This window comes from Eucyclogobius newberryi, unplaced genomic scaffold, assembly GCF_026437365.1.
Source record: "Eucyclogobius newberryi isolate DKJ021-1_F unplaced genomic scaffold, fEucNew1.0.hap1 SCAF_13, whole genome shotgun sequence".
NCBI classification, from domain to species: domain Eukaryota; kingdom Metazoa; phylum Chordata; class Actinopteri; order Gobiiformes; family Gobiidae; genus Eucyclogobius; species Eucyclogobius newberryi.
Window position 1 is genome coordinate 20862538 of NW_027315757.1, and position 13545 is coordinate 20876082.

Consider the following 13545-nt stretch of genomic DNA (forward strand, 5'->3'; position numbering starts at 1 on the left):
GGTCCAAACCCAGCGTTTAAGTCTTAAAATATTCGTCACCATGGCCAAACCACACAGAAAAGTACTTTTTAAGTCCAAAATGTAGTGCAGTAGAAAGTACAATATGATGTGAAGTGTAACTAAAAAGTACCCGATCTAAAATGTACTTTAGAAAAACGCAAATAGCTAAAAATGTTCCCAGAAATACAGTACGTTTACTTTTGTACTTACACTTGTACTAATAGATGTTTTAGGTTGGAGAGCATAAGAAAGAACATGTAAGAGCCTATAAAAGCATTTGGAGATATATAAGACTTGTATTCTGAACTCGATTAAAGTCGAGTACAAGCGCTTTAACTCTTCCATCCATTGTCTTTTGTTTGAAACTCTTGCAGCGTCGTGACATTATCTGCCGAGCACCTTTGCCTCTCCGCCGCAGCCTCCCTCTCATTTCCCTTCAAACATGATTCAAATCTGCTCCGACGGTGTCATTCCTCATACGGCGCGCATTAGCCTAGCGCACGGGCCGCGAGGAACCAGAGCGCCGCCGCGTGCATATGCTTTACAGATTATGCCGGAGGAACGCGACAAAATGTATTCCGTGCATTCGTTTTCGCGGGCGTGACGGGAAATTCCTCTTCTCGTTCAATTACTTTAGTGAGCGATGCGACTGCGAGGGCTTATTCGTGTTCATACAGTTCATAATATGCAGTTTTTGTGCCTTTTTAAACACAATAAACCGAAGCGACGGACGTCCACGTTCGTTTGGCCGAGATGGCGACCGTCGCGGCCTCGACTATCGGCCACCGACATCTACTGCGCCCTCGATCGTTCAGTTGTCACGAATCATCCCGGTAAACCTCAAGAAACAAAACGTGCTGTACCGTTTGCAAAAGAATCGGCTCGAAAGGGAGTCGGGAAGAAGTAAAAAAAAAGATAGCGGATCGTGTTGTTGCCGCTTGGGACGAGAGCGCAGAAAGACCGGCAGCCACGCTTCTGCCAGTCTGCCCCGGGTCGGTCGGTCATCGCGTTCAGTTGTAGACGACTACGAAACGCAACTTTGCAAACGACACACTGGAGTTTTACAGCGCTGCTCTTGGCCGCTCGTCCGCGTTAGGATCTTGTTGCCGTGAGACAAACAATGCCGCCCACAATGTTGTTCTCGCCACACTTTCTTTTTTTTCACAAATAGCGTTGGTGATTCATGAGAACGAAATGTGTTGCTACGGTCCCACTTCCATTGGCGGCGAGCAGATTTTATTGTCATGCTAAAGGATACATATGCTACATTTGAACTTTAAACTCGCATGTTGGGAAAGGTTCTTGGGCAAAAGCGTGAGTGTGAGGATCGTTTCAAGACAATTCAAGGCTTTAATAGAAATGTTGCCTTGAAGGTCGATACTTTTTTATTACTACAATGTCGGTAATTAGATCGCATTTTTGCAATCCGTCAGAAATGTCTTGGTTTTGCACATTTCGGTCAAATTAAAAGTGCACAGCGCAACTTCTCCTGGACGAGTGCGTTGCCACCTGCTTGTTTCCGCGGCGATGTCGTTGCTCTGCCTGTAACGAGCCCACACTATGGCATTAAATGTATCTAAAGCCGTGGAGCAAGAATACAAGGGTTTCCAAGGTGTTTTAACCAATGAAAGCGTCAGATTTTTTTTTTTGTGTGCGATGAATATTACTTTCTAGCCAAATAAATAGAATCTCCATGGCGACAAGCTGGTTGCCTCTTCCAGAAAGGTTACACAGTGTGCCTTTTCAAACTCACAAACATTGCCGTCATGTTTATTTCCATTTTAACTCTGCTCTTTTCTCATCTCACTGTAGTTTGCACACTTTTGAGCACGATCAAAATGTCTCGCCGATCATCCCGTCCCGCGTCGTAACCCAGATCCCTTCGCTTCTGTGTTTCCAGGTTGGCGACGCCATGAGGAAGATGCAGGAGCGGAACAACATTGGCAAGGTCATCCTCACCACGGAGCCAATGCCCGAGGAGGAGAAGAAGGAGGAGGCCAAGAAGGAGGACAAGAAGGACGAGAAGAAGAAGGAGGACAAGAAGAAGGAGGACAAGAAGAAGGACGATGGCAAGAAGAAGGACGACAAGAAGGACGACAAGAAGGAGGAGAAGAAGGAGGAGAAGAAGGAGGAGAAGAAGGAGGAGAAGAAGGAGGAGAAGAAGGAGGAGAAGAAAGAGGAGAAGAAAGAGGAGGAGAAGAAGGAGGAGGAGCCCAAGAAGGAGGAGAAGTGAAAGGACTGTGGGTATTGGAGTTTCTGTCCTGGGAACGGGGGGCGTGGTCTGGTGTGGGCGTAAAAGGAGGCGGAGTCTGTTTTGACGGAGGTTATGCAAGGAGCGTTTAGGGTCCACTGTTGCCGATGACGTTTGTAAGCTCGTAAAGTTGGAATAAATTCATTTCCCGGCAGATTGTTCTCGTCTTAAACGCGCTCTTAAAAAAAAAAAACGCGCTAAACGACAACGGCCGATCTCATTTCGCACATCGGCGTTAATTAGACACAATCGCGGGCGACGGACGCTTGATGACGTCGAGCTTTTACTCACCGTTTGTATTATTCCAACTTTATGGACCGAAGTGCGTTTTTACATCCACGCGGCCGCTGTCCTCCACTGTCCTTTATCTATATTTATGCCACTAATGAAACGCCCCTTTTACATGGCAACTAATGTCTTTTCACTGTTGTCCCGGTTGAAAAGCCAATTAGAGTTGAGCCGACTTTAAAATGTAGGTTTATACACATCAGTAATTAACACTAATACAATATTCCAAAACACACTATTGCTTTTATACTGTGAATTATATGTGAAAGGGGCTGTTTTTTTTGTTTTTTGAGGGGTTCTTCCCCCCCCCCACACACACAGGCCTGGCTCTTACTCGCTCGTGTTGTTTTATATGCACAATAGAATTTACTGGCGTTCACAAATGACGACAAATTCATTAAGATTTCCCGATTTTGTTGAATTTTTTTTCTCCCCCCCGCACCGTGAAAATATGCAACTCGAACGGGGGCCGATTTCTCACAATTCCGCGTATGCAAAATCACTTGTATGCAAGCCATTTCACTCTGACACTTTGCCTTATTGGTTGTGATCGGACGCCAAGTTGCGCAACGGCAATCCGATTTTAACTGTACAAAAAGGAAAAGTAGGATTTTTACAAAGCTCAATGGTTAGCGTAGACGTTCGATGGTCAAAATGTCAGAAAAGTGCATTATTAGAACATAAATCCAATATCAAACGTACGAAAAAAGATGCAAATGCCAGTGATAATTGTGCATGTAAAGTCAAAACAACGACTAAAACGGATCTCCCCTGACAGCAGCCAATCCATGCCTGCCCCCGTGGCCCCGCCCATTTACCTCCGAAGCCCCTCCCCCCTCTGCACTTCGCCCCGTGCGGAATCCTCGCTGCTTTACCTTAATTTGCACCCGTCCTCGCCCTCGTCACAACCGCGATACCAACCCTCTATTGTACCGGACACGCAGACAAGAAAATAAACAGGCAAATTTGACCCAAACCAAACTCCTCCCGCTTAAAGTCGCACTACGTAACTTTTCCTGCTCGTTCACAGTGAGAAACTAAGTGTCTGTCTTGCATTTATTCGATCGCGGGTGTTTTTACTGCTCAGAAATGCCATGAACTGGACCTGCGTCTCGGCCCAGTGGCGCCACCTGCCCGTCTCCGTGGAGATGTATATGTACGTTTTAAATCCGTGCTGTGGAAAACAAAGACATCTCCTCTAGAAAAGCTAGATTTTGAGCCTTTTAATATGCCTTGTCCACGTTCGATCGACTGGAGTCCGTTTCGTTAGTTCATTCTCGTTTGGTCGGTTGGACATTTTACAAAATAAATACATAAAATTAATCAAAAGAGACAACAAAAATACTCCCTGACTAGGTGTAAGTAGAAACCAAAGCTTATTGTGCCTACTTTTTACCCAAAAACCAAAACCACTGCACGATAAATGGACTTTTATCTCTTTTATCTACAAACGTAACACAAAATGTTAACAGTATTTTGATTAGAAACAATCCTCTTCTCTAGTTGCACACGTCCCACACAATTTAACATGGACCGTGCAACAACTGATATTATTCACCGTTTTGGACCGTCTCTGCCCGAGTTGCCTTTGAACGCCTCTAAACCCGATAGAGCCGCAGTGTTTGCCTGAATATGAATTTCCTGTATAATGAGCCTTTCTTCGCAGACTTGAATGGAGAGGCAGAAATCATTGCTCAGCTACTTCCCCCATAGTTACGGCTTTTTTTTGTAGAGGACCAACTGTTGGCAACGAGCAGCAGCTCCCAATTAAAGGGGAATTTGTCTCTCAATCGCGCACACACGAAGTATACAGTCGATGTGGTGAAAGGAGCGCTGTGTGACGCACTCAACACATCTCAATATAGTTTTTGGGATTAAATAATGCGCCTTCGTTTAATTTAACGTGATTTGCATAATGCTTTGAGATCGGATTTACCCCGACTCCCAAGCAAATGCTGTAAATGAATCCAGGCTTGGTGATCCAGGCCTGGACTGAACTAAACCAGGACCAAAAAAACCTACCATTCTCCACATCGAAAATCGGGACTAAATGAGGACAAACCCGAAACTTAACCTGGGCCAAATCTGGACTAAACCAGGACAAAACCTGAAACTTAACCTGGACCAAATCTGGACTAAACCAGGACAAAACCTGAAACTTAACCTGGACCAAATCTGGACTAAACCAGGACAAAACCTGAAACTTAACCTGGACCAAATCTGGACTAAACCAGGACAAAACCTGAAACTTAACCTGGACCAAATCTGGACTAAACCAGGACAAAACCTGAAACTTAACCTGGACCAAATCTGGACTAAACCAGGACAAAACCTGAAACTTAACCTGGACCAAATCTGGACTAAACCAGGACAAAACCTGAAACTTAACCTGGGCCAAATCAGGGCTAAACAAGGACAAAACCCGAAACTTAACCTGGGCCAAATCAGGACTAAACCAGGACAAAACCCAAAATTTAACCCGGGCCAAATCAGGACTAAACAAGGACTAGATCCGGACCAAGAACAGGACCAAACCGTTCACATCGGGACCAAAATGAGGCTCAGTTTTGGACGCGATCCATCTCTGGGCTTCGAAAAGGTGAAAAGTGAGGACCGTTACCATAGCGATGAACAACTTAAAACAAACCGTGCGCCTTTTTTGAACGGGGGGAAAAGCCCTGACTCTACTGCACTATCATTGGCGTTCTCGATTTATCCAGGCTTGGAACTGGCACAAAGTGTTGCACCTCTCTGCTTTTATTTCCACTCTTTCTCCTCCCTCCCGTTTTCTCTCCCCCTCCGTTTTCCGCTCCCTTTTCTCCTCTCTTCATTTAGCTCTCGATGGTCGGCATAGCAACAGGCGTCAGAGATGGCACGGCGCTGCTTTCTCCCTTTCTCTCTCTCTCTCTCTCGTGCCCCGCCCGCCTCCCCATGTTCAGTCGGCGATTATTACCCGTAGGAGCCGCGCTGTTTATTTTCCCACATTAGAAGTCCACGTAAAATGCCCAGGATCCTTACAACGCCGTCACTTTAATTGTTTGGACAAAGCGGAACAAACCGGAACGATGCCTTCCCGTCCGTGCAAAATCACCCGTCGGTAACGCGACGAGTAGCATACGAGTTTCACTGTTAGGCCGGATGCACCTGAGCGACACGATGGCGCTCATCTATCCGAGCTCGGGGACCAAACATTTATCATCTTTTAAAAGAAAAACGAAACTAGAATATCGATGAGTATTTTATATGGGGATTGTCCATAGTAGCAAGTACAGCGCGGTCTGTACTTTTGGTTAAATCCATGGGGAAATCAGTAGTAATCAGTACTTTACAATTCCTATTACGTACATTAATCCCATAGTTTCCCATGTGCCGCTAAAGGACCAAATACATGAAGACATCCTTTTCATTGCCTGTCTTATTTCTTGTCTCTGTTTCCGGTGTCTCAGATGGTGACTAGTGACTTTGTAAAAAATCAAAACGCAAAAAAAAAAAAGGTCTTTACTTAAAAATTGACAAATAAGTTGTGGTGTTAGCATGAGAGGCCTCCCTCCTGTGCCGTGTGGTGTGCCATTGTGCGTGTGTGTCCTCAGGTCGTTTTAAAGGGGTTTCAAAAAGCACCTGTCCGTGGGTTTTCAGACTGAAAGATGAGCGCGACGATTAGCGGTTCCGACGCCAAACGGCGGCTCAGAATGTGAAGCTTGAAGCCCACGAATGCTCCGCCTTCCTTTTCTCCGGTCGCCCCGTCGATCTCCTCTTTACACTGCGTCACTATGCTACGATACGCTGTAGCATTTACCCCTTTATCCCCTGTATCCTCTATGACTTCCCCCTCCCCGCACCCCCCGTTTTGACAAGAGGCCTGCGTGTTACGAGGACAGTTGGTATTAGTATTTTTGCACTCTGCTCGCTATTGCACTTACGAGCACGGCGCCCGCACTCCGGCCCTCCAAGAAAACGAGCCGCTCCGGCCGATTTTACAACTCAAAAACGACCAAAAGAGCGTTTGAGATTGAATCCTCGCAGAACAGAATGTCTAAATTGGTTTGAAACGACTCAAAATTAACTCTGAATATCGGTTCGACAAACTTATTTACTCATTTGTTCCCATTCCCGGCAAAATCATCAGCCAGCGAAGTACAATTTTGGTTATTTCAAGTGCAGGTGATTTATTGAAAAAGGAGAAAAATTGTGGAGAAACGAGTCGCATCATTTAGCTTTAATAATCAATTCTATCTTAATATGTAAAAAAGGCTGAATTCCACATGGTTTTCTGCTCGTAGAGATGCTCCTTTTTGCTCTGTTTCTGGGCGGCGGCTGAAATCAGACACGCCCTCGCTCCACGGTCGAAGGTAAAACGCGGAGCGGATTTTCCCCCCGGATCGGAGTGCGAGTGCCACGCGCTGCCGGCGTGGGGAGTGACTGTGTAATGTCAGCCAATGGTTAGTGTCGTTCTAATCTGCTGGACTCCCTTTGTGAACCTGTGGACGGTGCCATCGCTTCAAAAGATAAAAAAAAAAAAGAAATTAAAACAAAAAAAAGAAGAAGAGTATGTTTTACTGATATGTTATGTTTTAATTTACATTTATATTATTATTTGTTTTCTTTTTGTTATCTTGGGGTTTAAAAGTGCAACGCTCATGAAAATGTCCAGGGACCTGTCAAAACATGCACTCCTATTTTCTTGAAATGTGGTTCTGTTGGTCCAAAAATTGCCAAATTGTATGTATGTACTTTCTCCTCTGTCAATGCTTTGGATATTAACAGTGCATAAAGAAATATTAAGACAATTCTGTATTTTTTTTAATTTTTTATGCATTTTCCGTCAAAATTTGTATCTAACGTGTGTCCCGAAAACAGGTGCTTATTCGCAGTTGGCAACATGTTTACCGGCCATTATTTTGTGTTTTTTTTGTTCGGACTGGTGCGGATCGTTTTACCTCACTCCAAAACATAGACGTTTCAACATTTCACTGTGGCTTTTCCGCACAGGACTAACGGAAACGAGAAAAACACAAAACGGCGACGCTCTATAAACGACGTCAGAATGCGATCTCTTTTGACTCGTTAAAAATGCCAAAAACTGCATCGTGTCGCTTTTGAATTTTGCAGTTTCGGGGAGTATTTTTTACTTCAGATGCCTTTCCGTTCACCCATGCACAAACAACACATCGGCTTATTATATTATGACTCCTTTGGCCTCAGTGTCAAGTTGTTGAATCATTTAGAAAAAACTACACGATACAAAAAAAAGGTCTGGATGAGTTCAAATTGTTTTTTTGTCTGTTTCGTTGGATTTAAATGGAATAATACAAAAAAATCCAAATAATTCCTGTTTTAATTCAAAAATACTGCACTTAAAATGCAAGAAACGTGTTTTTAACTAAAAAGGAAAACATGTCTTGAATCCGATCAATGCATCTGACAAATGATCTATAATTTATCATTAGATTAGATAAACACACAATGAAATGATTGCTGTGTTCCAAATAAACAAGTCAGGTCAAACTCGCTCGTTATAAACTCGGTTACCTTGTTTTGTCTGCGTTTTAGCCTCTTAGCGGTTTTTACGTCGCAGATGTTTTTCACACACGTAAACCACAGTGGCATTTTTCCGGTTCACTCCGAGCTTCACTTCGTCCCAACAGTAGCGCCGAGCCAAAAAAAAAAAACAACCTTGCGTATAAAAACTCATCCGACATCTGGAATTCAGACTCGCTCATTACCACGTGGAAAACAGATTCTGACGTTCCGGGCTCCAGTAGTTTGTCTTCGCGTTGTTTTAACCGAGATGCCTTTGAGATGAAGTCAATCAAATACTGTGTCATTGTTTTCCGTGTGTGGGCTGTGGATTGGAAAGGCCCACCCCGTTTTGTTCTTTGAAAACCATGTCTACAGTGAGTTAGCGGAGCCGTTCCAGACACTTCTGCAACTTAATAGTGTGTTTAAGAAAAAGAAAGGCTATTATGGATTAGATTTTAATAAGTATTTGTGCAACTTACTGTTACAAATGGCTATCCAAGGTTGTGAAGGGTTCAAGTTCAAAATATATTAAATAAAATGACGTTGACTCTCAAAAATATCAAAATGACCCAAAAACCCAAACGCATTTAAATATTTTCAACTCACTTTGATCTCTGTAACCGTTTACCAGTCAAATCAAATAAAAATCCTAATTTAAACAGACTAAATGTGCATGAAAAAGTCACATTTTTAAAACGCCAGTTACATTGAAGAGCTTCTTTTCTTCAAAGTAATCGCGAATGCTTGGTCCAATCTTACTTGACTTGTACAAAACACGGATGCATGTTTACCTCAGTGGCAGGCGTACATAATACTTTTATTATAATCGCACAGGTTTTATTTCACGTTCTGAGGGGGAAAAGTAGCGCTTCCTGTCGTCTCAAAAATTGCCAAGTCGCAGCCAATCCACTGCCCCCGCGTGCCGCCTTTGTCCTTGAACACTTTCAGCATGGATATTGTTACGGCGTAGCTGGTACATCTCTATAATATCTCTGGGAATGCTTCAAAATCTCCCTCCATATCTCTTTTTTGTTACATTTCTCTTACACGTCCACACGAAACAATCAAACATGCTTTCCTCGAGCTGGCCGCCCACGACTTCCTGCCCTGAATTGTGTTGTGTATTTTTTCCGCCCAAAACGTTAAAAAGAAAAGGACAATTTGCTCGCTGTTCGCTCTTGCCTCAACTTTTGTTTTTGTTTAGAAAACCCTTTGAATTTATGCTGCTTTTGTGCTCTGGGTTTTACTGCGCGGTGCCACGGCGTCCACACGGCGGCACTGCGGAGCTTGTAGCGCGTCGATGTGTCATGTTACCATATGCCTTACATGTTTTCCAGGACTAATAAAAAGCATAACAAACGTGTCCGCCAATCTGGTCTTTATTTCTAAAAAGAATGAAAGTTGAGAATTCAATCAAGTAGAAAATTTGACAATGTTAAACTAGAATCTTTGCAATGGCTTTAGCCACTGCAGTGACGGCAGGAATGTTGGAAAAAGATAGACTGAAAAGTATTTTAAGTACGTAAATTAAGGAATTGTAAAAAAAACTTTGAAAGTAGCTGCTTGTAAATGACTGAAAAGATTGGGCGAATACTTGAAAAAGCTCAAAAGTTTGAAATGTGTTTTATTTTGAAAACCTCCAAAACATTTGAATGTAGTTTATATATGAAAATCCCTGAAAGGTTGTATAAGTGGTTTCCGTTAGAAAATCCCTAAGACAGAGTTTAACAATGGTTTTATCTTAAAAAACCCAATTTGTTGTTTTTCTGTGCTTTTATTTTGAAGGTAGTACTCCATGTACTTTAACTGCATCACTGCAATAGCCTAGAGTAGTTGTGAAAGTGTTTTGAAGTGTGGAAAGTTTAACATTTGTTGAAATCTTTGATAAGTTCAAAATCCCATTGGAAAGAATAGGGGAAAATACTTCCAAAAGTACAAGTATACATGTCAAAAGTAGTAGAAGGCATTAGAAAACAGAAGCTTTGAAACATTAGCAAATATTTGAAAAATTGTCACCTTTGAAACTAAATTATTGAAAGTACTGCATGTGTGGTAAGAGTACTAAATGTGTAAGTACTAGTTTTGTAAATGCTGCAACTGTTGAAAGTGGAAACTTGAAAAATATTTGAACTTTGAAAAAGTCCCTATGCAAGTCAATGGGAAAAAAATACTTGTACTTTTGTCGGTGTAATCCCTCATTCGTCCAGGCGTGTTCCATAGTAGAAAAAGCTTCAGTTGTAGTCATCTGGACTCAGTTAGAAAAAATAGACGTTTCGACTCTCATCCAAGAGTCATTGTCAATAAAAGAATTTAGATCGAGAACTCCAATATTAATACTGTTCTGTGGTAAGACCCGCCCATTGGGCGGAGCCTTCCTGAAGTAGAAAGAGTTGTTTGTTTCAACAGAAACTCCCCCCTTGTATCTACCGAGCTAGCCTATTCAGAATCTTAATGGCCTATTACTAGGTTTTGTACTTTTGCAAATACTTCAAAAAGTACAAAACCTACATACATACACCAAAATTAAAAAGCAAAGCTTTTTTGAAACATTTGAAAATTTAATAATAAAAAACACAAGAACAATTGGTGACTGCAGAAAACAGGGATGACTATGGAAAATGTAATAAAAAAACAAAACAGGAACAATTGGTGCAGAAACATCCGCAGTCACCCAATAAATAAAAAACTGCCTATAAATATAAAGTGGCAAAGTGAACTAAAGAAAAAAGGAACATTTGAAGCTGACAACTACGAGTCAGGTGGCTTTCAAACAAAACAATGTAGTTTAACATGCATCTTCAATCAATCATTATTCCATGTGTAATTGAAAACACTTCATGGAGTCGGGTTGTTTGGGAATGCAGCCCAAAGCGGGTGGTAAACTCCATCTAAGGCTAAATACCGGCACGAGACCGATAGTCGACAAGTACCGTAAGGGAAAGTTGAAAAGAACTTTGAAGAGTGTTCAAGAGGACGTGAAACCGTTAAGAGGTAAACAGGTGGGGTCCACGCAGTCTGCCCGGGGGATTCAACTCTGCGGGAGAGGGACAACGTGCAGGAGGAGACGCTGTACGACAAACTCTGGATCCACTTCCAGGAGAGGAGGAACGAGGGAGGAGAAGTAGAGTCGGTGACGTTGGTCCGAACATTGTCCGACTATGTGGTCATCATCTTAAAGGACAGCAGAGGTCAGGAGGACGTGAAACCGTTAAGAGGTAAACGGGTGGGGTCCGCGCAGTCTGCCCGGGGTTGTCTGCCACAACCCAAAAAATTACATTCAAAATAACTTTATGGGCACAAAAATAACTACGTTCTAGGATTTTAACTTTTTAGACGAGCCCCCATAAATATGTTTTGACCCCAAAAAAGGATAAAACATATTTATAAAAGGACACCGGAGACAATATGCAAATTCAAAGATTTTATTAATATTCAATACTAAATCAAATACCGAAAACTTGCAAAAACGGTAGCCCAAAAAATAACAAACAGGAGCGACACCGGGCCAGCCCCGTATAGGGCCGTAGAAGCCGGTGTCGACACCTTTAACTGGAAAACAGGTACAAAAAAACCCTAGCTAAAGCCCAAACGAAAACGAAAACAGGACTACCGGTCCCACCAGGCCAGACAAAAAGCTGACGCTAACCAAGCGAGCCAGCTGGGAGCGGCCCAACTTGGCGTGCGTGCGAGCGAGCGCACATCCGGGTGCTCCATTTAAAAGGCTCCAGGGCCCGCAAACGTGAGCCATTCTATGAAAAAAAAAAAATGAAAAGATCATTAAACAAAACCTACCAAAACTAGGAATATATAAAAAGACTAATCTAAGAAACGGAACAGAAAAAATATGAATACAAACAATAGGGCCAGCCTGGTCTCGCCCCCCCTCTTTGAAACAGGGGTGCACCCCCCCTGGATCCGCCACTGATAAGAATAAACAAACTTGAAAAAATTAAAATCTTCCCCTCTGCCTAAAAGGATAAATCAGGATTGTTTCCCTTGCAATGTTTGGCAATTCAAATCAAAATATGCATTGGATTGAAAGCCCTCTGCAGCATATGAACACAACGAGCCAACGCAATTTGATTCAAATCAAAACCAAATCGCACTTCTCCAGACAGAGACCGGACGTTTGGCGCCCCCTAGCGCGAGCAGAGCAAACCACAGCCGTGTTTTGTAGTTTTATTTTCTCCCAAAGCGCGCAAACTGAACTTTTCTTCACATGAACGGAGAAAACGCCACGACATAAGCGAGGTAAGTAAAACTGTCACTCCGGACGACCGCAGACGCTTAGAAAAACCACAGCAGACGCGCGCCTTTTGTAAACACAAACTACAGACTTGTTTGGGGTTTAGATGTCAGATTTGCACTTCCTTGATCGTGTTTCTGGTTTGTTCACAGGCCAGGCACATTCTCCGCTTCACGAGGAGCTACATTTGCAATCACGCTGAGACATTTAAGACAATTGTTTAGGGAGTTAAGGTTACGGTTAGGGGTTATTATTATTATTTGTTTCATTTATTTCAATAACAAATTACCGTGATGATGATCAATAACAATATTAGTGTCTCTAACCGCTGGGCCAACACGTCAGACAATTTTTCGCCGAGACAGGAAGTCTGGTTTCGGCCTCTCTTTCTCCCTTGTTTCACAATCACAAAGTGCACGTTTTATCTGCGTGTGCCCCGGCAGATGGAACAGTGGGCACGGTCTATGAGAGTGGAAGGTCTGCCCAGCAACCACATGCCAGACAAGAGTCTCAAAAACAAGCTCATGAGCTACTACCAAATGAAGGAGAATGATGGAGGTGAAGTGGTGTCTATCACTTTCTGCCGAGGACCACCCGACTCAGCGGTTATCACCTTTCAGGACAGCAGAGGTCAGTGACGTTACAAATCATGTTAAACCTTAGGAAGTCACGGGTCAGTCACCATAACTACTATAGAGACTGTCATGTGTGTCCGTAAGTGGGAGCCCTAAGCTTACAAATAGTTACAAATTAATCTTAAAGGCGTAATGGATGATTTTTCACCAATTTGAGAACTCAAGTGGAAGTGCGCATGTGCACTCCACCCGTGTGGAAGCAGAGAAAAACCTTGTTGCTACACATGCGTTTGTTTGTTAGCGCAACGGATCGCATCGCATCTCTCGTCTCCCGTAGATTTCCGTCTCTTTATGAGTCAGCTTGAACAGACTTTGTCTTAATTTTGTCCCGCACACTGAGGGAACTACATCATGATGGAAACGTGCTGCTCTCCTGGGGACGAGGCTGCAGGTGAGCGGTAGGTGCGTTTAATGATTGATACGTGGCAGGACTAATCGGCAGTCCACACCACGAGGGAATGAGACTCAGATTTGGGCCAAAAAAATCGTCCATTATGCCTTTAAGTCTTTCAAAGAAACGTGTCATAAAAATACAAAGTAAACTGCACAATATATATAGATGAGGCACTATTTACAATGAAATATACAGGATAAAGAGTTGAATT

The 13545-nt window shown here is 43.0% G+C and overlaps 1 protein-coding gene across 1 annotated transcript in view; it reads left to right on the plus strand.

Annotated features, from left to right (window-relative positions):
- Positions 1–7326, plus strand: part of vat1 (vesicle amine transport 1) — a 73224-nt gene extending 65898 nt beyond the window's left edge. Inside the window, exon 6 of the mRNA XM_072442894.1 lies at positions 1901–7326. Coding sequence (XP_072298995.1) covers positions 1901–2233 — 333 coding nt within the window. The 3' untranslated portion in view covers positions 2234–7326. The remainder of the gene's footprint in view (positions 1–1900) is intronic.
- Positions 7327–13545: the final 6219 nt, after the last annotated feature.